The 21,799-nt window shown below is 56.2% G+C and overlaps 6 protein-coding genes across 8 annotated transcripts; 4 read left to right on the top strand and 2 right to left on the bottom strand.

Annotated features, from left to right (window-relative positions):
* Positions 1–262: 262 nt before the first annotated feature.
* H310_07941 (hypothetical protein) lies at positions 263–8,142 on the top strand (the record flags this gene model as incomplete). The annotated part of the gene is made up of 19 exons (XM_008873466.1): positions 263–1,089; positions 1,140–1,314; positions 1,354–1,497; positions 1,552–1,855; positions 1,958–2,099; positions 2,150–2,411; positions 2,474–2,571; positions 2,620–2,776; positions 2,827–2,971; positions 3,019–3,137; positions 3,191–3,330; positions 3,401–3,578; positions 3,669–3,711; positions 3,759–4,045; positions 4,097–4,711; positions 4,761–4,971; positions 5,034–5,418; positions 5,462–7,217; positions 7,272–8,142. The coding sequence occupies 19 exons, from the start codon at positions 263–265 to the stop codon at positions 7,596–7,598; spliced, it is 6,315 nt and encodes a 2,104-aa protein (XP_008871688.1). The 3' UTR covers positions 7,599–8,142.
* Positions 7,720–8,655, bottom strand: H310_07940 (hypothetical protein). Its single transcript, XM_008873465.1, has 2 exons — positions 8,345–8,655; positions 7,720–8,288 (listed from the first exon to the last, which is right to left on the bottom strand). The coding sequence occupies exons 1-2, from the start codon at positions 8,645–8,647 to the stop codon at positions 7,755–7,757; spliced, it is 837 nt and encodes a 278-aa protein (XP_008871687.1). The 5' UTR covers positions 8,648–8,655; the 3' UTR covers positions 7,720–7,754.
* A 420-nt stretch (positions 8,656–9,075) lies between these two features.
* Positions 9,076–10,900, top strand: H310_07939. 2 transcript variants are annotated; one of them, XM_008873463.1, is made up of 7 exons: positions 9,167–9,546; positions 9,601–9,890; positions 9,934–9,990; positions 10,041–10,082; positions 10,138–10,295; positions 10,338–10,715; positions 10,768–10,900. In XM_008873463.1, the coding sequence occupies exons 1-7, from the start codon at positions 9,167–9,169 to the stop codon at positions 10,828–10,830; spliced, it is 1,368 nt and encodes a 455-aa protein (XP_008871685.1). In that variant the 3' UTR covers positions 10,831–10,900. The 2 variants fall into 2 exon arrangements, with proteins under 2 accessions (XP_008871686.1, XP_008871685.1); XM_008873464.1 differs by having other exon boundaries at positions 9,076–9,546; positions 10,338–10,900.
* H310_07938 (hypothetical protein) lies at positions 10,528–17,932 on the bottom strand. Its single transcript, XM_008873462.1, has 8 exons — positions 17,581–17,932; positions 17,472–17,528; positions 14,257–17,415; positions 13,641–14,208; positions 11,984–13,582; positions 11,286–11,937; positions 11,125–11,236; positions 10,528–11,061 (listed from the first exon to the last, which is right to left on the bottom strand). The coding sequence occupies exons 1-8, from the start codon at positions 17,875–17,877 to the stop codon at positions 10,885–10,887; spliced, it is 6,621 nt and encodes a 2,206-aa protein (XP_008871684.1). The 5' UTR covers positions 17,878–17,932; the 3' UTR covers positions 10,528–10,884.
* Positions 17,933–18,023: 91 nt separating this feature from the next.
* Positions 18,024–19,942, top strand: H310_07937. Of its 2 annotated transcripts, XM_008873461.1 has the most exons (3): positions 18,024–18,259; positions 18,320–18,546; positions 18,634–19,942. In XM_008873461.1, exon 3 carries the CDS (start codon positions 19,337–19,339, stop codon positions 19,838–19,840), a length of 504 nt encoding a protein of 167 aa, XP_008871683.1. In that variant the 5' UTR covers positions 18,024–18,259; positions 18,320–18,546; positions 18,634–19,336; the 3' UTR covers positions 19,841–19,942. The 2 variants fall into 2 exon arrangements, with proteins under 2 accessions (XP_008871683.1, XP_008871682.1); XM_008873460.1 differs by having other exon boundaries at positions 18,024–18,546.
* A 1,118-nt stretch (positions 19,943–21,060) lies between these two features.
* Positions 21,061–21,538, top strand: H310_07936 (hypothetical protein). Its single transcript, XM_008873459.1, has 4 exons — positions 21,061–21,139; positions 21,192–21,269; positions 21,321–21,374; positions 21,431–21,538. Exons 1-4 carry the CDS (start codon positions 21,077–21,079, stop codon positions 21,488–21,490), a joined length of 255 nt encoding a protein of 84 aa, XP_008871681.1. The 5' UTR covers positions 21,061–21,076; the 3' UTR covers positions 21,491–21,538.
* The last annotated feature ends 261 nt before the right edge of the window (positions 21,539–21,799 follow it).

Raw genomic sequence — 21,799 nt, 5'->3', positions numbered from 1 at the left:
CCGACGGCGAGGCTCACGCTTGGTATGCCGACGCAAGATGAAACGGGGTTATTAGGACAGGAGCTTCATCATCGTTTACTGCTGACAGTGCCACCGTGGTCGTGCCGCCTCGACGTACGGCCGTCGATGAACTCCCAGCCGCATACGTTGAGGTTTCCATCGGGCGTGCTGGGATGTGTCGATCATTTCGGCACGGCCTACACGGCGCATGCCATGGCGTTCCAGCATTCTGTATAACCGGCCTACCTCCGTCGATGCAGAGATGCACCTACCTAACGTCGCCAACTCCGTCGCTCTGGACGTCGAATCGCTAGGCGGGCCTGGCGGCAACGTCGCCGTGTGGACCGTGCTGGACGGCGGCGATTGTGGGCAGTCGAAACCGCTGGGGTCGTTACATTCGCTCGGTGCCACGAAAGAGTTGACGACGTGTGAAGGGCCGCGCACGCAATCGTCTGCTGTCATGAGCCAAAGCGCAGCGAAACCAGCGCTGTCCAAGACAGTGTCGTTCGAGGGTGCTTCTCAAACGGTGGCGGCCAACCTGACCAAGAGCGAAATCGAAGCAGCCGACCGGCAAAAGCACCACACCAAGACCGACGTGCCGCCGAACCAAACCAAGAAAATCGCGGCAGAGCCCCTGAAGCAGGTCGACGTGATCGACGTCGACAACCACCCGTTGCTGGCAAACCTCAAAGTCGACGGCAAAGAGGTCGGCGCGTACATGCTGTGCAAGTTTGCGGACGATGTGCTCGGCCACCGCGCGCGCCAGATCTTTCGAGAAAAGGCAGCGTCGATCAAAGGGCACAATGGAATCTACTACTACCTGAAGGATCTCATGCGACGATTCAGCCAAGAGGAGGGTGTCGCTGACGCGGCGAAGAAGTCGGGACAGAAGAAGCCGCGTACCGACGACGACGTGGTCCTGGACGAGCATCAATTTCGAAAGCTCATGGCGAGCGACCCGGCGTTCGAGTGCTTGGTCGCGCCGGAAGACACTGCGGTGCTGTTCCAGCGCATCGTCCACAGCGCGACGAAATCCACCATGACCCACATCGACTTTGTCGAGTTTTGCCTCCTCGATCGGATGCAGCTGTACGTGTCACCGTCGATGTGACCTCGCCAGCCTCAACTGCTCGCGATAGACTCATCCTCCTCTGCAAGTACTGGAAATCGCTGCGCCGGATGAAGCTCACGGACAACGAGCTCCTCGACACGTACCGCCGCATGACCGTCCAAGGCACAAACGAGTCGGAAATGGCCGTCGACTTGTTTGGCGCGGCGATCACGAGGGAGTTTGACGTCGTGCTCACGATTGGGGTAGTCGACCTCTCGTACGTTGTCTGACCCTGGAGCCAGGAAATCGAGATCATGATGGACTTGATCGACTACGACGGCGACGGCATCGTCAAGCCGGCCGACTTTGAACACTTTTACAAAGACGTGGATCGCGCACAAAAGCTGGTCGAGCTCAAGGACCCCGATGGCATCGTCGACTTGAAGGTGCCGCCGCGATCACGACGACGTCGTACCGACTGACTGCCGCCGCGATTGTAGTACTCGACCAACGACCACGAAGCCGCCGAGCTCAAGCGGGCAGGGTACATTTTGTACCCCAAAAACATCTACGAAGGGCACGGGGTGCTGCACTTTTGGTACAAGCGCGCCCGACGGGACACCGGCCAGCCCGCGATCGAAGCGATTCAGTACTCGGCCACCAACATGGACACCGCGCTCGTGGCCCAGGGGTTTGTCTGTATGAATGGCAACAAACCGTTTGCAAAGAAGTACGTGTGGCTCAAGCACGCGCAAGCGCGGACGTTCCAGGCGCAGGAGCTCGGCGACATCTTTATCACGTCTGGTATGCATGACGGCTTGTCCTCGAGCGATGGATGTGGCCGATCGCGGCGTTCCATGCGCCGCCATGGCCGAACGGTGGACGACGTTGACGGAGCGCGTGTAGGCCACACTGCCGATACCAAGTCGGCGACGCTCTGGATGCCGCCATGCCGCGGGTACAAGCAGATCGACGGCACGCTGGATGACACAAACAAGTTGACTGCACGGTGGACGACTGGTCGCCGCGGCGTGTTCCTCTGGGTTCGGTACGTCTCGACATCCAAGCGAGCGCGCACGACCAACGATGCATGGGCAGGTATATGAACGAGGCCCATGACGTGGTGGCATTCAATCCGCCAGTGTCCCCGACCGCCATGTCGACCGCCACGTGGTCGCGCGTCGACGAGCTCGAGAATCAAATCCGACAGACGCTGCGTCGGCGATGCCCGGCCGACGCCGACGGCGTCCTCAACTTTCTCAAGTTGTTTGAAAGCCTGGACAAGAAGAACCGCAAGCTCCTGAGCGCCAACAAACTCAAGATCGGGCTTGTCGCGCTCGGTTGCAAAATCGACGTCCGCGTACGTGGTCGATGGCTCTGGCGCGGGTGGCACTCAGCGACCGGTTGGTGTCGCCCGTGTAGCTGTACGCAGAAGTGTGGAAGCGGGTCGATGTGATGGCGGTCAAGCGTGTGGACTTCGACGCGTTCGTGCGATTTGTCGAGATGACTGGCACTGAAATGTACGTGGGTCATCGATGGAGGTCATGGTGTCATGGATGTGGCGTCAGCGACGGCGCGACGGAAGCCCTCCAGAGGAGCATGACCAAGGGATCGTCCAATTACCGGTCTATCTTCAAGTCGCACAATGCGGCGGGCGACGGCATCCTGAGCCGGCACGACTTTTTGCGGATGCTCGCGGCGGCGCAGATTCTGGTCGCGCCGGACGTACGTCTAGAGTGGTGGTCGCAACGGCTTGAAGCGTCGTCGATGGCTAGGAATTGCTCAAAATCATCCATCGGTTCGACGTGAACCAAGACAACGTTGTCGACTACGCCGACTTTCTCAAGTTTGTCACGGGCGTGTGCGATATCCATTCGCGGCAAGCGGCGCGCGTGGCTGAAGCAGCCGCGGCGTTCCAGGGTACGGCAAGCACGGCGCGGTGGGTGGCTTCATTCGGGGGTGGCTAGGCTGGGCCATCGAGCACCAGAACAAGAAGCTCGCGAAGGATGGCAACATCGACTCGTCCGCGTCGTGGCGCCTCGTCAAGTCACAAGGAGATGTCCTCCGTGTCCCCATGATCGATAAGGTAGAAAGCCATGCCTGTGCGGCGTGTCCTCTTCACGCGCATCCCGTGGGCAGATTCTGCGGCAGAAAAACTGGCGGCTCGACCCGGCGGAAATGCGGAGTCTTTGCGTGCTCATGGCCCCCACCGCGGCCAAAGTCGGTGAAATTTCGCGCAATGCGTACCACGCGTTCGTCAACCACAACCCCAAGAAAATGTACGCCGCTGCATCCTGGCCATCCATTTCTGTAGCATCGTGTGGCGCACGCCTCATGCCGTCCATGTAGCACAAACCTGGTCGCGTCGGCGCGGAAAGTGGTGGGGAAGATGCCGGACAACAACTCGGCCGATGCCGTGTTCAACCAGCTCAACAAACTCGGCCATGGCAAGTTGCCGCTGGCGACGCTGCACCAGGACTTTAACGCGATGGCAGTGGACAAGAGCGTCCCGTCCATCGACATAAAGGTATGCCACATCCGCTCCTTATCATGGCGTCGTCATGGCGGCCTGATCGATTCGTCTGCTGGAGCGACCACATCATTCGTTTGCAATTAGGACTTTGTGTACTTGGTTCAGCACACGGGAGCGGATTCCGGCGGTAGGTCCTGCCATGACGGCGTTCAACCACGAGATGGATATGTGTAGGAGATGGTCTCGTGATCCTGGATCGATTCCTCGCGAGTTTGCGCGACTGTTCCGAGCGGCGCAGCATGCGGCACGGGTTTGTGACGCCGTTCGACAGTCCCCCGTTTGCCAAAGGGGTCGGCCTCCTTGTTGCCGAGCTCAAGCGGCAAGCGAGGACGCTCGACGGCAAGTACGACTACACTGTGCCGTTCAACGTGCTCGACAAGGAACGGGCGCAGTCGATTCGTCTCGCCGACTTTGAGACGGGCATGCGGGAGATGGGAATCGGCAAGTACCTCAACGAACAGGTGCGTGCGGCGAGCGACGGACGCTCCATCGATGGTCGTGCTGCCGCGTAGGAGATGAAGAGCATCGTCCGCCGCTTTGACGTCGACGGCACGGGCGGCATCGACTTTAATGAGTTTTGTCGGTTCGTCACGACCGACCACGGGGACAGCGCGGCGGGCGACCATCCGCACGTCATCTCGGCCATCAAAGACGCGTTTGTGCAGCTGCCGCCGTACGGGGTCGTGTCCTTTGCCAACATGATCAAGCGCATGTGTTCGATGGCAGACAAAGAGGGCACTGGGACCGTCTCGGCCACCAAGTTTGAGCAAATCTTCAACACGCTCGACATTGCGCTGCCCCGCGCTTCCAAAACGGACCGACCATACTTGGTCGAGCTGCTCTGCGACAACTCGGACGACGTGCCGTATGGCTCGTTCTGCGACTTGTACGTGTCGGCCATGACGACCGAGCCAACGAAACGTACCGATCTCGACAAAGAGACGCAAAGGATGCTCGCGGACGCATTCAACGAGATGACGAGAGCTGCGGACGAAGTGGCCAAGAGCGGCGGCGGCGCTGCATTCGACTACGAGCGCGCGTTGGCAGCGTTTGAGAAAGGGGTCATGCCCGCGGATTTGAAGCAAGTGCTGTGGGCGGCAGGTGTGCGGTACCCGTTCTCGCCCGAGGTACGACCGTCCCCATCGATCCATCGATGGGCGACCGATGCGGTCGTAGGAACTGGTCGTCCTCCACCGCGCATTCCAAACGGACATGGGCAAGTTCGATGTGGTCAAGTTTGGCGAGTATAGCGCGCGCGGGCCGACCGCGTTGGCGTCGCCGGATCCGGCCGGGAAGCTCGATGCTGTCGTTGCACATTTGCAAGACCGCATCCAGCAGCTCGTGTCGAACGACAAGGACGCGTCGCGCTTCCACAAGTTGTTTTTGGGTACGGTGGGCTGGTGCATTTGTAGCCGTTCATTCGTTCGGGACGTCGTCCGACTTGTGTAGATTTCGACGCTAACCACGACGGATCCATCTCGACGGACGAGTTTCTCGTTGTGCTCGACCAAATGGGGCTGTCGAAAGGCCTCACGGCGGCCGAAAAAGCGTCGATCGTTCACTTTTTCGACGTCAATGGGGACCGCGCGATCGACTACACGGAATTCTTTCACTTTGCCAATCACGCCGACTCGATGTTGCAATCCAAAGTCGACACGTCCAAGGCAGCCATTCCCGTCGACGCCTCGCCCCCGACCGCTCCCGGCACGGGGCTCCCATCGGCGCCGTCCAGCCCCATCAAGTCAACAGGAGGCAGCGCTCCGGCCAGCCCTGCGAAACCCACGACGAAATCCCCCAGCAAGGACAACATCCTGGCGCTCCAGCACCCCAACGGGTACGACCGTGACTCGATCCCGTCGGGCTCATGGTTGACGCAGCAACGTCACCCTCCTTGGGAAGCAGCTTCTTCGCGTGGCCGACTTGAATCGCAAACTGCCGCGCCATGGCGGGTTTGCCTTTGCCAAGTACTTTGAAAAGCACAAGGCCCGCCACGACGCGAGTGTGCTGCCGTGGAAGAAATTTCGGCGCATTCTCGACAAATTCCTCGACACGGTGCTCGCCGCGGAAATGCCGACGAAAGCCGCCGCCCACGACGTCGCGCGCGTCGACGTGTCGTTCCTCGAGATGCAGTACATTGTCCGAGAAACGGGAATGGTCAAGTACCCGCTCTTCCTCCGGGACCTCGAGACAGCGCATGCCATGGACGTCCGGCGACCCGACTGGGACGACGACGACCATGACAACGATCCCGACCTCGACGACCTCAGCGACGCTAACGTTTCCAACGATGGGAACAGCAGCAGCAGCAGCAGCGACGATGACAAAAGCCGTCGCGACTCGATGGCCAACTCGACCAACTTGCCAGCTCTGCTGGAACGGCTGCTTCAGAAAGCCAACTGGTCCGCGTCGAAATGCGCCAAAGTCTCACGCCATCTCGACGAATGGCTGCCACCTCGAGCATGCTCGCGCCCAAAGCAGTTCATGGTCGTGCTGCGAGACAAGGTATTGCTGCCGTGGAAAAAGTCGGAATTGGAGGCGGTCGCCACGGCCTGCCGACGGGTGAATCAGCGCCACCGCGTCGACCCGTCCACGTTTGTGACGGCGATGCGTGATGCGCTGGAGCGGTACTCGGGCGTTGCTGCCACAAGGGAAAGTCCCCCTGGAGCGTCCCATCAAAGCAGCGGGAGCTCCCACTCGACAGCACTCAAACCCGTCGTGGCCAAGATCTACGACGCCTTCTTACAAGCTGCTCAACGCAACATCAACGGTCGGGAGCTCTTGGAGCGGTGCGACGTTGGGGGAAGCGGCACGATATCGTGGGCCGAGTTTGCGACAGTGCTGCGGCTCATAGACTGCTGTCTCGCTCCATCAGACATGGCTACGATCCAGCAGGCGCTCCAGTCGCCTTCATCATGTCCGTACAAGTCGTTCTTTGCCCTCCTTGAGACGTATGGCGCCATGTCGGCATCGTCTATCGTGGCGACGAGCCCGCGCCACCATCGCTCGTCACCGTCGATGCGGCACCCTTCGTCTCATCCCCACATCCCATTGACGTCGTCGCCCTTGCCGCATGCCGCCGTGCATGCGCTCCCAGTAGCATACACAGCGCCATCCCCTCCTGCCTACAACGCCGTGTACCCGAGCCACGTCGTCGAAAGCGAACTGCGCGCGATCTTTGCCGACGCATTGCGCTCGATCGACGTCGCGCCGATCGTGACCGCGTTTCGCCAGTACGACGTCAAAGGGTGCGGGTTCATCAGTCTCGACGGATTCCACGCGGCCATGCGCCACGGCGGCATTTTCCTCTCCCCCGACGTGTACACGAAGCTTGCGTCCCAGTTTGCGGCCCGGTTTAGCGACGGCATCGATTACGTCCAGTTTTGCCACGTCATGGGGCTGCAGCTACCGCACGTCGACGGCGGCGGTCCGCCGTCGTCATCTTACGGCCATCGCAAAGTAGCCCCGCTCCAACTGCCCTTCCCTTCCGAGCCATCGCCTCGAGCAGGGGCCATCACGCCGACCGCCGTCGAATCCTGGCTCCAGCATGGCGCGTCCGCAGAAGACAAGCGCCGCTTCAACGACATGTACAACGCGATCTGTCAGTTCAAGACAAAAGATCTCAGCCCAGCGCAGGTGCCTGTGCTCGATTCGTCTGACCGTCCTCATGACGCATCGTGTGGCACACAGGGATCGGCCCGTCCGCCGCTGCAAACGCCGTCGGCGGCGCTCTCGAGCCGGGACACGTGGACCTGCCCCGTGTGCTTTCGCACGCAGAGCCTGTCGAACACGGCATGCGAGATATGCGCGGCCAAGCATCCAACGTCCCGCAGTACATCTCACCCAGACGAGTTTGAAGTGGCGCTGCAGTGCTCGGTGTGCGCGTTCCGAAACAAGCGGACTGCGTCGGCATGCCGTTTGTGCCAGACGCCGCTGCACCCGCAGCATCATGCATCGTCCAAGGCACGATCGTCGGCCGCCCCCGCGAGTCCTGGCGGCGACGGATGGCTTACGTAGACGTTCCATGACATCGCGCGCGGCATGGCTGTCGTACCAATGCATACCCTCGTGCCGTCGTCGTCGTTTTAGGTGGCAGAACTCGTTCTTCGTCATGCGGCGCGAGCGAATGCAACGTGTACAAACAAATCTATGACAGCATGGATGATCGAGTGTTTACACGGCCTTCTTCTCGATGGCGGCGGGGTGGCGCGTCCGCCCCGCTCCACAGTACGACGTGATGAAGAAGTAGACAAAGAGCCAAAACAGCGACTGCACGTACACCATGTACGCAATCGACACGTTCAACGGGACGGTCGGGCATGACTTGTACAGGACGAGGAACCCTTGGACGTTCATGGTGACGAACTGGAGCAGCTGGAGCACGGTTAAGTACTGCTTCCACCAGATCGTCTTGGTGTGCGCGCTGACAAAGTAGTACATGTACATGATCGTGTGGATCGCGCCGTTGAGCAAGATCGTCATGTAAATCTCGCCGTCGTACATGACGCGGAAGAGCAGCCAATACACAATCCACACAGTCAAGTGGTGGTACACGTGCAAGACGGAGAGCTGCTTCCACTTCTTGCCCAAAATGATGAACACCGTGTCCATGAAGTCGAGCGACTTGGACGCGTAGAAAAGCCACAGAACGTTTCCCATCACCGGGTTCGCTTTGTTGTACGGGTTGCATGGCATGAACGTGTAGTGCTACAACAGTCACAGTGAGGTCGGTGGAAGCAGTCGTGGAGACGAGGCGGTCGTACGTTGCGATAGGCTTGGATGCCCGCTTCCAGACACATGTACGAGCACACGAGGACTTGGACAGGGTTGTACACGAACTGCAACGCTGTGATGTTGATCGCAGGCACACCCGCCTTCATGATTGCAGTGCCAACCACGACGAACGCAAGGTACCCGAACGCGACGGCAAGAGCTGTGCTGAAGTCTCCCAACGGCCACGATGCAATCGCAGACTGCTTGTACCCGCCAGACGGGTCCATGAATGACAGAATACTGTCTCCCACGGGACTCGCCCACGCCTCGTATGCCGTCCACAGATCGTCCATGCCAGCGCCAATTTCGAAGTGGATCGCCCGTGGAAACGTCCTCCAATCTTGGGATATCAGACGTTCGGTCCAGTGACATGTTTGCGTGACTCGACTCAAAATTCAACTTGAAATTTGTATTTCACGATGGAATGTCGTTGTTGTATTCAGATTTGCACGTTATTCTCGGGTCACTTGAACGAAGTTCGCGCACACATTGACTTCACTCGGCTTCCGCCCTTGTCGGACGTGAGAACTACCTGGGATGCCGTAGCAAGTACATTGACATTCGATAGAAATACATTGCCTTGAGCAAGCTTATTGCCGCAGGGAGGCGGTTCGCTGACAAACGACGTCACGGCGACCGTCCTACCTTCGCTTCCCGACGATGTACATGATATTTTCAAACCAAGGTCATTGGGGCAAACTCAGTTGGGACAAAAGCGCCTCGTTTGGCCCATGGTCACAAACTTCATCCAATTTGGAAGGTCGCAAGATCCAGAAGCGGCGGCACTCGGTGTACTTTGTCCGTCTAGGTAGATGGAGCGCGACGCCGCGAATGCAAGCGTGAAAAAGGCTGCACAAAATCTCCAGGAAGCCATCATGAGCGTGCGCAAGGTTCGCCAAAGTCAATCGGTTGTGGGGTACAGCGAACACCGACCTGCCAAAACGCCTCCGTCCAGGACGTCACACTCAGGACACCCCAAAACGCGAACGTCGATGTGGCTGCAAGACGAGTACTTGGAGTCATCTTGCGCCAGCGACATGGACGATGGCGATGTGTCGGTGGGCTCCACCATGAGCGACCATGTTCCCGAAGACAATCAACTTTCCGCATGCAGCAGTCCGACAACATTCGTCAAGCAAGATGACACGTCATCGCTCAATGTTTCGAGCGAACATTGCTCCACCAACGACAGGTACTCTGTTCCATCGATCGCATCCATCTCGTCACTCGCGTGTTGTGAAACCAGTGCGGCGTCGACGACAGACCCACACGTGCACACGTTAATCGACCAGATCAAGTTCAAATTGGACGGCATGGCTCAGCTCAAAGACAACCTTATGCACGCATGCAACCGCGTCGACGCATTCGTGTGTTCGACGACAGGGTATGCACGACTTGGCGTCCAGACACTGCCGACGGACCTAGACACCGTCGGCGAGATGGTGTCGCGGTGGGATCGCGACTTGGCCGAGTGGAAGCGCCACTTACACGACGACATCGCCCACAAGTGCCGACGCGAAGTCATGCATATTCAACGTACGTTCCTTTGCCGCTGTGTCAAAGCTCAAGGGATCGACAGAAACGACTGCCGAAGCGCTGCGGCACCAGCAACGCAACGAAGAGAATCGCGTTCAAAGTAGGCGCATCGTGCGCGGAAATGCTCTGGCTCACGTCGTGCTGGTGTAGTGGCCATGGAGGACAATTTCGCTGCAAGCGTGCGATGGCAAGGTAACGCTACTTCTCGATCGACATCCATCATCCATTCCTGACGATTGCGTTGTAGAGCGCCTCTCCGCTGAATCCAGCAAAGCGAGGCATGAGCGGGTCGCTAGAAAACGCGACGCTGTCGCCAAGAAGCGCGCAGAAGAGCGGCACGAAATGGCGATGGAAGACTTGCTGAGTCGGCTCGTGTTGGTGGAATCACGCCTTCGACAATCTCAGGTACACGACCTGGCCATGCGCTCGTGCTGATGGCGGTCGCAGAAGCAAGTGGAGACACAAGTACATGCGAATGCAATGCTGCGGCTCCAGGTCACGTCCATCGACACGCGGCTCGAGGAAGCGCTCAAGCAAGTGCAGATCGAACAAGAAATCGCAAACCATGTCCAAGCGACGCAGCAACACGAGATCCGCGAGATCGAAGCGCTCAACTACAAGCTCCTGACGACGCTAGTGCAGCAGGACGAGAACCTTCAGCTCAAGGAAGCAGCCATGCACCACCGCGTCGAAAAGCTTGAAGCGGACCGCGCCCAGCTCGCCAAAGACCAAGTCGCGTTCGAGCTGCAAAAGAACTTGATTTTGAAGGAGCTCAAAGGCGTGTGCGACTACTTCTCCAACCACTGCGACACCCACCCAGTCGAAGTGCGTGCAGCTCTTCGTTCCACACACGCCATTGAATCACACCATCTCGTAGGATGAACAGCGCGTGCACATGCTGCAGACAGTCGCCAAATATACACACCCACTAGGCACATAACATGCAATGGCGGGTACGTGTGTCGATGGGTTCCTTTTGCAACGTAACACGAGCTCAATTCATGCGGCCGATACAGTTTGGTGCCCCACAGTCGCATCGCAACGCTTCATCTTCGATGGGAAACTTGTAGTCGTACGTGACTTCGTCGCCGGGTTGGAGCGCCACCTTGGCAAAAATGATAATCTTTTTCTCGTTGCCGTCGATGCTGATGATCCGGGCGTTCGCCTTGGGCTACCATTCGGCCCACCACGCATGAATGATGGAAGCACAACATCGATCAGTGTATCAACTTACATCGCACGAGTGGTTGATAAAGCGCGCGAGATTCCCTGTCCGGGTGGCGTCGACAATAATGTCTTTGTCCAGGCGAAACATGTAGCAGCTCCCAATGCCCATCTCTTCGTATCTAGACGTGTGTCACCATCGGCATGTTGATTTATCGCATGGTTACGTACCGCTTTTCACGCATGTCGGCCACCTTTTGTCGAATCGCTTGGCCTTGGTACTCGACAATCATTTTGCCCTCCGCAATGGCCTCTTTCACAAACAGACCGTACCCATGGATCTTGGACTTGCGCACTTCGAGTCGTTCGCAGAATGGCCGGCGCCGCAGATCGCGGTACTGCATTGGAATCGGCAAGTTTTCCATCCCGTTCGCCACGATCGGTTTTGCGTTTGAGTCGTCGGTGCTGGCTTGCTTGGACACGTTCACCTTGCGCTTCTTGGACAAGTCTGGCTTGCCTTTGAGTTTGTGCCAGGAATACCCATCGGTGCGCGCACACCCTGACGAGTGTTTTGCATGTTCGTTCGCGACCCGATGGCGCTTGACGTCGTGCTTGGCGTCCTCAAACATCGCGGGGGTCGGCAAATTGTGGCAAAACACATACGGGTACGGATTCTTGCTGTCTTGCAGCGCGGTTGTCGGCGCATACGGCAAACTTTCAATGGCAGCTGCGACCGCGGGAATCGACACGCCAAAAAAGTGTTCGCCAACCAACCCGAACGAGTACCACGACGTCCGATTCTCTAGCGGATTCCACCCTGCCTTGAATGCACGATGGGAACTGTACAGCGCGAGGACACGGCCGCGCAACTTGTCGACGGCGTCTACAATGGCTTGCTCAGAGAAGGAAAACGTTCCGCTGTGGCGTACCGTTGGGGGTGACGCCAAAGATGGGGTTTTCCAAGTCGTCGCAAGGTGTAATCTTGAAGATAGGTCGCTTGACTGCCATTTTATTTGTTTCGCTGAATATCTCACACTCGTACAACGCTCTGTGTTCGATCCGAGTCGCGCTCCAAAAGATGCGCGTGCTGCGATACCCCACGGGGTAAATCGCTGACCGTGTGTGGAAATGATGGTTGCCCACTTCAATTGCACCCAGGTTCTGAACGCACAATGCGCCGATTCGGTAGCACGTGCCTTTGGTCATCTGGGTCTTGGATGTTTTCCTGTCAGTGATGGGATCACACATTAAGAACCGCAGAGGTTCGAGGCGGGCGTCGATCGCCTCCGAGCAGATCGTGGACACCAATTCCTCCACGCACTGGTGGACTTCGTCGACCTCTGGACTCTCGAGTTTTTCGACCACAGCGTTTTCAGGATTGTCCATATCGTCGTCGATTCGAGCCGCACCGGCGATTGCGGTGGCAAGCTTGGCCTTTCGCTTGGCTTCGAGCTCGTCTTCCTTTTTCCGTCGCCGCTCGTTCTTTTTGCGGATGTGGGCCATCCAGTGATCGTTCAGGTTGCAAAACGATTGCTTCTCCAAGGTAAAATCCACCTGGCCTTGCGCGCACGAAAAGTGAAAGTTGAGTGGACACCGCAACCCATGGCAGCCCACCGTCGCGCCGTTAATGTTGCACACGGAGCATCGCGTCGTGCGGCCTCGAAATCGAGCTTTCTGGCACATGATGAGGGTGCCATATGCGTCTTCAAAGACTTCGTGGGACCAAAACGCGCAATTGACATGGACCCATTGATCATAATCGGCGAAAATGAGTCGACCACAGACAGAGCTATCGCCACACCCGCGGCAGAACCCACATACTCGATGGTCCTCAAACGCACCGAGATGATTGACATGGTCTGGCCACAACTCCCATCCTTGCAGCGGTTTGACAAAGGTCAAGTGGACTTGGTTGATCGGCAGCACGACTTCCTCGACTGCGGGTTCCTTTTCTGGTGATGTGGGCGGCAAGGAGGAGCTTGGTTCGGCTGGTGCCTGGACATCCGAACTCGGCGTTGGTGTACCAGGCGCACTGGCAGTGTCTGGTGAACCAGCAGTTTCGGCTGCGTCGCGGGCTTTGGCTCGTTTGTTGTACTCGGAAACGAGAAACTTGACTTCGTCGTCAATGGACAGTGCATTCTTGTCGATCAAAGCATTCCAGAGCGCGTCGGGAATGGGCTCCCCACCCGAACGAAGGAGATTTGCGGCGAAATGACTCAGCTTCTTTGTCCCGTACAGCCATGCACAGCACGCCAAGAACGACGCGGCCGACGCGGCTTCCGATACGACGTTCGCAATTGCACTCTCATGGGCTTTGACGCCTTCCCACGAGAAAAAGTTGCCTTTTTTTCGGTTTTGACGACGCAACGCGGCCTTGGGTCCCCTGGCGTATCGCTTGAACCGCATGTACCGACATGCACGGCGACGTATTCCCGCAGGGATCAGCGCCGCATTGATAAGTCCCCCTTGGCTGTTGGTCAAGGTGAATGACACACGACGACCTGCCAGCGATTTCAGGCACTCCTCGCCTACATCATCACAATTTCTCAAAACTGGAGGAACACCACTGCATTCGCTCATTCGTACCGAGGCGCATTGTGTACAGATAGACCGGACACCGGTCTCGCCAAAATTCCCACTGCCGGGTCGTTCTTTCGCTTACTTGCTTGGCCCGCCACGTCTCGACAATGTCTTGCCGTGTATTTTGGATCTGTGCAATGGTCATTTGCAGATCCCACGCCTTCTTGTACACGTTCAAATGCTGACGTTGCTTTTGCCGACACACGGGGCAATAGTATTCACTCGTTGGGTCTTCGACCAGCACCTCGAGCGACTCGTCTGTGATCGAGTCGCACACAGGGTGCACCCAGAGTTCACACCCGTCGCACTGAATCAACGGTTCCTTTTCGATCCACTTTTTTGTGCACACCGGGCAGCAGTCGGTCGATCGCTTGGCCGGCTTCTTCTTACTCAACTCGTCCACCTTGATTCCCAAGCACGTCAGACACGATGAAGGATTGGGACTCCACGCTGTGATTTCTTGGGTGACGCTGCACGTTTCGCACTGCACGCAACTGCCACAAACAAACCCTCCCGACGGGACTTCGCGGAGTCTGGGTTTCAAACAGAACGTGTGGAAGCCTCGTTCGCACACCTACAATTCCAAGTATGAGTCCGTCGCATTTGCACCTCAACACCATACGTCGCACACGAGCAACTTCGCTTCGTCTTCTTGGTTGCATCGTCCGCAGAACTCGCAGATCTTGCAGTTCGGACACCGCCAGTACTCGAGTATTTTGTCGTTGTGTTTGGTGTGTTCCAATATGTCGAGTGCTGGCTGTAAGCAAAACGTGTGGAAAACTTCGCCGCAATCGACGCAGAAGATCATGGACTGAGGTTGCCCTGAGCTGCAGCATACGACGCACATGTCGATCCACGCCGTTTCGTGTGCTTGCATCTTGGACTGGGTCACTACGACACTCGACATGCAAGAGTACGGCTTGGGCACGGTCCCGAGCTCCGTCGGCACGATGAACGTTGTTTCAGTGACTTTTTCGATCGTGCTTTTCACAACGTCCTCGGTAACGACAGCGGCGGAGGTTTGTGGTAGACTGGGCTCAGCTTTGATGAGGTCGTTGGTCGTGCTATCGGCTGTGGCTGGTTGCTTGGACTCGACGATCGAGTCGTCTGGAATCATCACAACGTCCTTCTTCGGCTCTTCCTTGTTGGCCAGCACACTGTTGTTAGGAAGTTGGCGTTTGGCAGCAGCAATCATGTTTTCCGCATATGTTCCAGTCACAAGCGCGACGCTCGGCATGTTTTGCCGCATCAAGCGTAAGCCAGCGTTGTAAAACCGCCACGCTTCTCGCCAAATCGCAAAATGATGCTCTTTCGAGTTGAACGTGACGGCATTCAAGCACATGAGTTCGAAATGGTCGCGGAAATCTGCACACAATGCATGGACGTAGCGTTGGTCCTTCAAGTTGTCTTCCATCGTGCGCAGATCCATCGGCGACTTGATCACATCAAAATATGTCGGCGCGATGTCGACAGTCACAGGCTCTCGAAACAGTCCAAGCTTGTCTTCAGCAACCAACGCTTTTAGGAGGCGGAAGCAACGGATGCGGCGACACGTAAAGCATTCGTATTTCGACAGAATGCGTGGGTCGTACGTCGACGGAAACATCAGCGCCCGCGCAGCCTTGTCGTCTTGTGCACGTCGTCGCTGTTTGTCTGAGAGGTCCTCGATCTCAACACCAGAGCTTGGCGCGATAAGGGGGGCAGCGTCCGGTTGTTCAGTGGTCGAAGGATTTGCGGTTGTAATCGAGGTGGTAGCGTTGTCGTCCGCCTTTTCAAACACTACCTGGGGGTCGTCACCATGGTACAACGGATCTGGGTCAGGTTCGCATGTGGAATGGACCCACAAATCGCATGTGGTGCACTGCATAACATCGCAACAGAACGCCATCCCGTCCTCGTACACGCGATGGCAAACAGGACAAAACATCTGAGCCACGTATTGCTCGTGGCAGGCCGTACACAGCGTGACGGGGCCAAGAGGGAGTTTCCATCGATGCCACTTGTCACTCGTTGTGACACCTTCGCAGCCATCGCATACCAGGCACGACGGACATACAAACGCAGGACCAATGTCGTCGATTAGGAGAGCTCCGTCCATGGGATCCACGAGTGGGTACGCGTCCTGGGGGCAATCCACACACGGCTGATGAAAGAGTTGTGCACACTTTGCACACGGCAGGAGCACTTCCCCAGCCAGCGGGAAAAGACACTTGACACAGCGCGTAGCGTCTGCCTCAACATCGGGCGTTGATTTCTCCACCTGTTGGGGTGCTTCGACTTCGTGAAGCACTGCGTCTGGATCCGAAAACCATTGCATGGACAGTTCCGCGTACGAGCAATCAACCAGTAGCGAAATGTGCACGTCGTCGTTCACAATAAACCACCTGGAGCTCCGCTCGGATTCGAGGCAATACTCTTGTGTCGCGGGGTTGAATTGGGTGATTGTGCCGTGGGTCATTGAGTGCTCGGAAAAGTTCATCACTTCCACCTTCTTGCCGACCCATTTCTTTCCGTGAAGCCGTTTCTGAATGTCCCGTCGGAGGGTTTCCTTCGCATCGACGACTGTTTCGCGCGCGAGATGCACCTCTTCCTTGGCGTCGTCGACAGCATCAACCCACATGGCGTTCGTCAGCTGGCTCGCTTCCACTTCAAACACGTCAAAACTCCGTACGCCCGACATCGACACCCAAGCACACAGGTTGTTCGCTCCGTATAAATACACGAGCTTCTTGTTGCCGCCTTGCAGGTGTTGGGCGGCGACACCACTCAAGCTCATGAGCTGCGCAGGCCACCACCCTTTGTCGTTGTCGACATCGTACAACCTGACGAATACGTTGATGTGCTGGCTGAAGCAATACGCCATCTCGTGCAATGGAAGCCACTGATCTGTGTCGTCAAAGAACTGCACACGGTGGAGGAGCGTGTGGGGGTCAAAGAAGCCCACGCGACCACTCAACCATTGTCCGTTGGACATGGCCATGTGAACTAAGACAACACGTCCAACCAGCTCGTGCATCGCCCACAAGTCCACCGTCGCAGACGACATGGTCGGAACTGCCACGTCCGTGGCCGCCGGCATCGGTTCGGGGATGACGACGCGGAGAGGCCCGCGATCTCGTTTCAGCGCTTTGTGCCCTTTTGAGACTCGGCGACATTCCTTGCAGGACGAGTCGTTGGAGGGTTTCATGCCGCAATGCAAGCACAAGGCAATATTGGTGCGCCGCGAGGTACTGTTGCTTGATTTCTTTCGGTCCACTTTCGAGCGTTTCCCTTCCACTGATGGAGGCGACACTTCGGTGCGACCACGTTTCGATGCGGACCGTTGTGTCGACCGCAACGTGGCAGGTCTTGCACGCGTGGAAGCATCGTCATCTTCGTTCCCTGACGAACTGTGTGACTCGTCGCAATGCTTGCAGAACCAATCGCCTTTGGGCAACGTCGACATTTTCAGATGCCTCATCGAGAACTCTCCTTGGCAGTTGTCGCACAACACGACAGTACTTTCTGCCAGCGGCTTGGTGAGCTTCTTGATAATGTGCGGTGCGGGATTGTTTTGGGAGGCTTTGGCTCGTCGTTGTCCGCCGCCGAAACAATTTGGGCATGACCATTTGTCGCGGAAATGGCTCTTCATGCAAAGAGAATGTGCAGACGTCGACTGACACACAGTGCACAACAGCACGTGGACCTCTGGGATGCTGATCAATCCACAACAAGTACACAAGACGTTCGTTTGGATTCGCAGCATTGCGTCCTGTAGGGCAAGATCTGAACTGTTTTCACACTATGGCGTCGACGTTAGTCGGAATGTCCCCAACGAAACGAAACACATTGACGGACCTTGGATCGACCTATTCGACGAGTTCTACTTGAGGCCGCGGATGATGTGCGATTGGACTACAGGAGAGGTGCAATCATGGTTTGAATGAAACGGGTTGTGTCCTCGTACCTCATCAGTTGTATCCTTGGGCAGAACTTCTTCAAGAGGGTGAGATGCGCTTTCCATTTCAGCCCACCATTCATCATCTGCATCGTCGCCAGCTTCGTTAAGTTTGTTTACAGCCTCGGTCACCAGCAGTCCTTTCTCTTGGTTATTGCCTTGGCATCCCGAGCATTTCCACGGTTGTGTTCGACGCTTGTTGCGGACACATGTTCCATGAAACATGCCACCGCACGACGAGCAAAGCCACTCTGCGGGGTCTCCCTCCATCACAACTTGCCGGCATTCTTCGCACAGGCGCAGCATCGTCGGTTCAACTTAGCTGCCGCGTGTGTCCCGCTTGGGAGAAAATCTCGCAAGGTGGCAACTGGTTTTCGAACACTGTTGAACGAAATAAAAAACCAACGGGGGTTTCGATACTTGGATTCTTACAAATTCGGAGATATTTTAAATCCACATGAAGTTTCCTTTAGTTTTAAAACTCGGTCGAGAATTGATGGCGTTGATTGGTTCGATTGGAAAACCACACAGCCGCGATCCAAAAAAGCGCGGGGAAATTTCGTCATTTTCGTAATTTCTGTTTGGGCAGCTCGACAGCTTTGATCGACCTGCGCGGCTTCCCACCGCTGCAGGCGGTGTGAACCATTGAAGGTTCTCCATGACACAACTTGCGCGCTCCTTGACCTTGGTGTGTCAGTTGTGTGGCTTGGCAGCATCGTTCACACTCTCGGCGGTGGATGACGTGTAGGGATTGCGGTGCTACTGCAGTTCCTCTTGAGGTTTTGTTAGCATTCTTCCCGTGCGGGGAATGTCGTCAATGTTTGGCGTCATGGAAACAACGTGTCGAGTGGCGACAATGGTTTTCCGCACCATATTGTTGACCGCGTCCAACGAGACCATGGCCTTTTCAGTGTTGCGAAAGACGATCCAGTCGTAACTCTGGGGGAATTCCTCAAACCGAGGAAGAACATGCAGGTACAACAGGCGAAGTAGCTCTGCGCTGAGTGGATGAAAGAATGTTGAGTCGCATTTCTTCGGACGTGCTGATGAACTTGACATTAGGTCCGGTGAGCCTGTAACGGATGCATGTCTTGAGACACTGGCACGAGCCGCAGCAACGACGACGGGTTGAAAGAGGACATCAACTTTATTTTTCCACCTGTGAACCGTCCCCGCCTTGGCGTTGCGAGAGGTAGAAGTGCAAACGGCATTGCGCAATTGGGCATACATGATGCGGACGTCGTCGGCCAAATCAACTTGAAACAGTTCGCTGTGTGGCTCCAAAACTTTGTCGTAAATGTGATCCACTGTTGCCTCCCCGAGCTTGAATCGTTCCACTTCATGCCATGCCAAGAGCAGCTCTGGAGCGAGTTCCATCCGACAAAATGTCAACACTGCCTTGTATCCATCTGTCGTCGACAAGTATCGGTAAAACACTTTGTAGTCAAGCTCATCGACGTCCGTTTGGAGCCGGCGTCGACGGAGGCGCATCTCGCGATGGGTTTCAGCAGTCAAGAACGATTGTCGAAGCGGCATGGTGATCAGCATGAAACACACCGCTTGACCGCCATGCATGGAAATCATCGCACTTGCATAGAACTCGTCGAGAAAGACGGCGACCCCCAGATGCGGCAGGAGCAACGTCATGCCATACCCAACTAAGCACACGGCAATGTACTTGGATATGGACAGGTAGGTGCTGCGGAGGCCAAAATTGTCGACCACTCGACTGATCTTGCGCGTGAGTCCCCATGAAAGGATCGTCATGGCAGCAACTTCCAACGTCGACACGAGATTGAACGTTTGGGTGATTGGATGGAGTCCATTGGCGAGGTCGTGTGAGGTAAAGTCGTGTGGTAGGGTCACGAGGAGATGCACGGTGGGGGCGCACACAACAGCGCTTGTTGCGACCCAAACCCACATCTGTGCTCGAGGATATAGGATCCATCGGAGGGATTGGACACGACGGACGCGAGCTTCAGTTGCAGTTCGCGGGTCCAACAACACCTCAGTGATAGCAAACTTCACGACAATGATGCATTGGCTCAAGATGAACGAGACTCCTCCAACGAGGAGAAGAGCATTGGAGATAACGATCCGCGTGCGCACGTCGATCGCGTCGCCGTTGTCAAAACACACGATTGGCGGGAGCGCGAGGGTGTATGCTGCAAAGAAAAACGCGGTGACGGCTGCCAAGCCGGGTTGTCTGTACTTGATCGCGGAGTGGTTGCTCCGGCAGACAAACATGACGAGTGCAAAGGGAAGATAGAGATGAAATACCCATTGCACGAATACACACACTGTGGTCGGTCGCAGGAAGTCCATGCCGCGCGCGCGGCACAACACGACCACGCAACCTTTTGCAGTCTCGACCGATTTTGGAATTGCCGTTACGTTGTAAAACGAAACGTGGGAAATTTTTGAATTCGTGGGACCAATATTGTCACCCTACGTGTGACTCTCGGGCCACGAAGACCGGGACGCCGAGCGCAACAATGACGTGGACCTGGACGTCTTTAGCGGGCGTTGGCGCAGGTTCTCATGCCACCTTGACTTGGACGAGTTGGTGAAAGACGGTCGATGCAAGAAGAGGGAAGCTTCCCGAAGATGTCGATTCGGTGTCGCAAAGCACACGCCACACAGACACTGTCAGAATGTCGGGAGGAGCACATTGAGCAAATGACATCTTGCACTTCTTGTCTTGCATTGGAGGAGTCGACCCAAGATAGAATACTTCGTGGTGTAAGCGTTGTAGCAAGGACAGTCGTCGTAGAGGTCATTCAGCACGACGTCCAGTCCATACTGCGATGCTACGTCTTGCTCCAGCCATGATCGATGCAATGCCGTTGCCTTCGGCTGGATGACATGAATGATTCCGATTTGCCAGTTCTCTACGCCTTTGAGTAGGAAACCCCCGCTCGAGAAACACGCTGCCGCGAGAGATTCAAGCGATGTATCGTTTGCGCAGGATCGCCATCCCAAATCGCGCTTTCACATACGTGCACACTGTAAGGCATGCGGGGTCACTAGGATTGGTTTCTGTCGTAGAGTACAAGTTGGTCATGCATCGAATGTCGTTCAAATTGCTACAATCAAGGTGGTGCTGAATTGGCAGGTGTACTGGACCTGAATTATCAGGTAAAGTTTTTCGCTAACAGTACATTTGATATTCCATTTAAATTCCTAGCTACTGAATCCTCAATTCACTCCCCCGACGAATTGGAACAATCCAAACGCACGTGTCCGCGATGATCCGCCACTCGAGACGGCTCATTTGTCTTTGCTGTAAAGGACGACAAGCTGACGCATCATCTTTATGCCAAGAGAGACGAGCCGTGCGGACAAAGTTTACGCATCTCGACAAGAAAACAAGATTATTTTATGCGAACAGAAATTGACGCAAAAATGCATGATTGGTCAGATATTTCTTGACCAATCGCAAGGCGGAAATCATGATGTCCCGCATGGGATTGGCCAAATCGAATTGCCCTTTGTTTTGGGCAACATGGACGAGGCCGAGATCGAGTCGCTCGAGGTCATGGCGGGGTTCCTGTCGGGACTGCACGAGGTAGGCGTGGAATGAAGGTTCGAGATGTATGTGCAAAGCACTCTATGCATAGACCAACTCCCTTCTGAATTCATTGAACAAGCAAGTCCTAGCGCTGTCCCAGGAACTCGCCACCGCCGAGCGCAACCTGGTACGAGCACCCGGGATGTCAGATTTTCTGAAACGGCGTTGACAAATGTAGAGCGCGTTGTCCATTCCGTTCCGATCGACTATGTACGAGATCGCCATGCGTGAGGTACGTGCGGCACCAACAAACCCATTGATGTCGCCGTGCTCACCTCGCTGCAACAGGAAAAATCCGTCCGGCCAGCATTCACCACAAACTCACCGAGGTTTCCAGTGACATCATAGAGGAACACCCTGGATGCAAAGCTGTAAGAATCGAGCGTTCGAACACTACTCGGAGTATTGTGTTGTCGGCCCGAACATCCGGGTGGGAGAAAATTGGAGGGGAAAATGCGTGGGAATTGGACGACGGTCGCATCGAGAATTCTCTCGTACCCAGAAGAACTCCACGCAGCAGGCACAAGACACTACTGTATGTGCGTCCTGTCGATTTGGGGCTTGTCGCCGAGTTTTTCAAAATGACGTGTCCGAAAGCCACGTAGTAATTTCGGCATCTCGTTATTGGCAAATCGATTCAAATTTGGAGCTCCCAGT

Source organism: Aphanomyces invadans (assembly GCF_000520115.1).
Source record: "Aphanomyces invadans strain NJM9701 unplaced genomic scaffold supercont1.15, whole genome shotgun sequence".
Classification (NCBI taxonomy): Eukaryota; Oomycota; class Saprolegniomycetes; order Saprolegniales; family Verrucalvaceae; genus Aphanomyces; species Aphanomyces invadans.
This window is presented reverse-complemented; position numbering and strand designations above follow the sequence as displayed.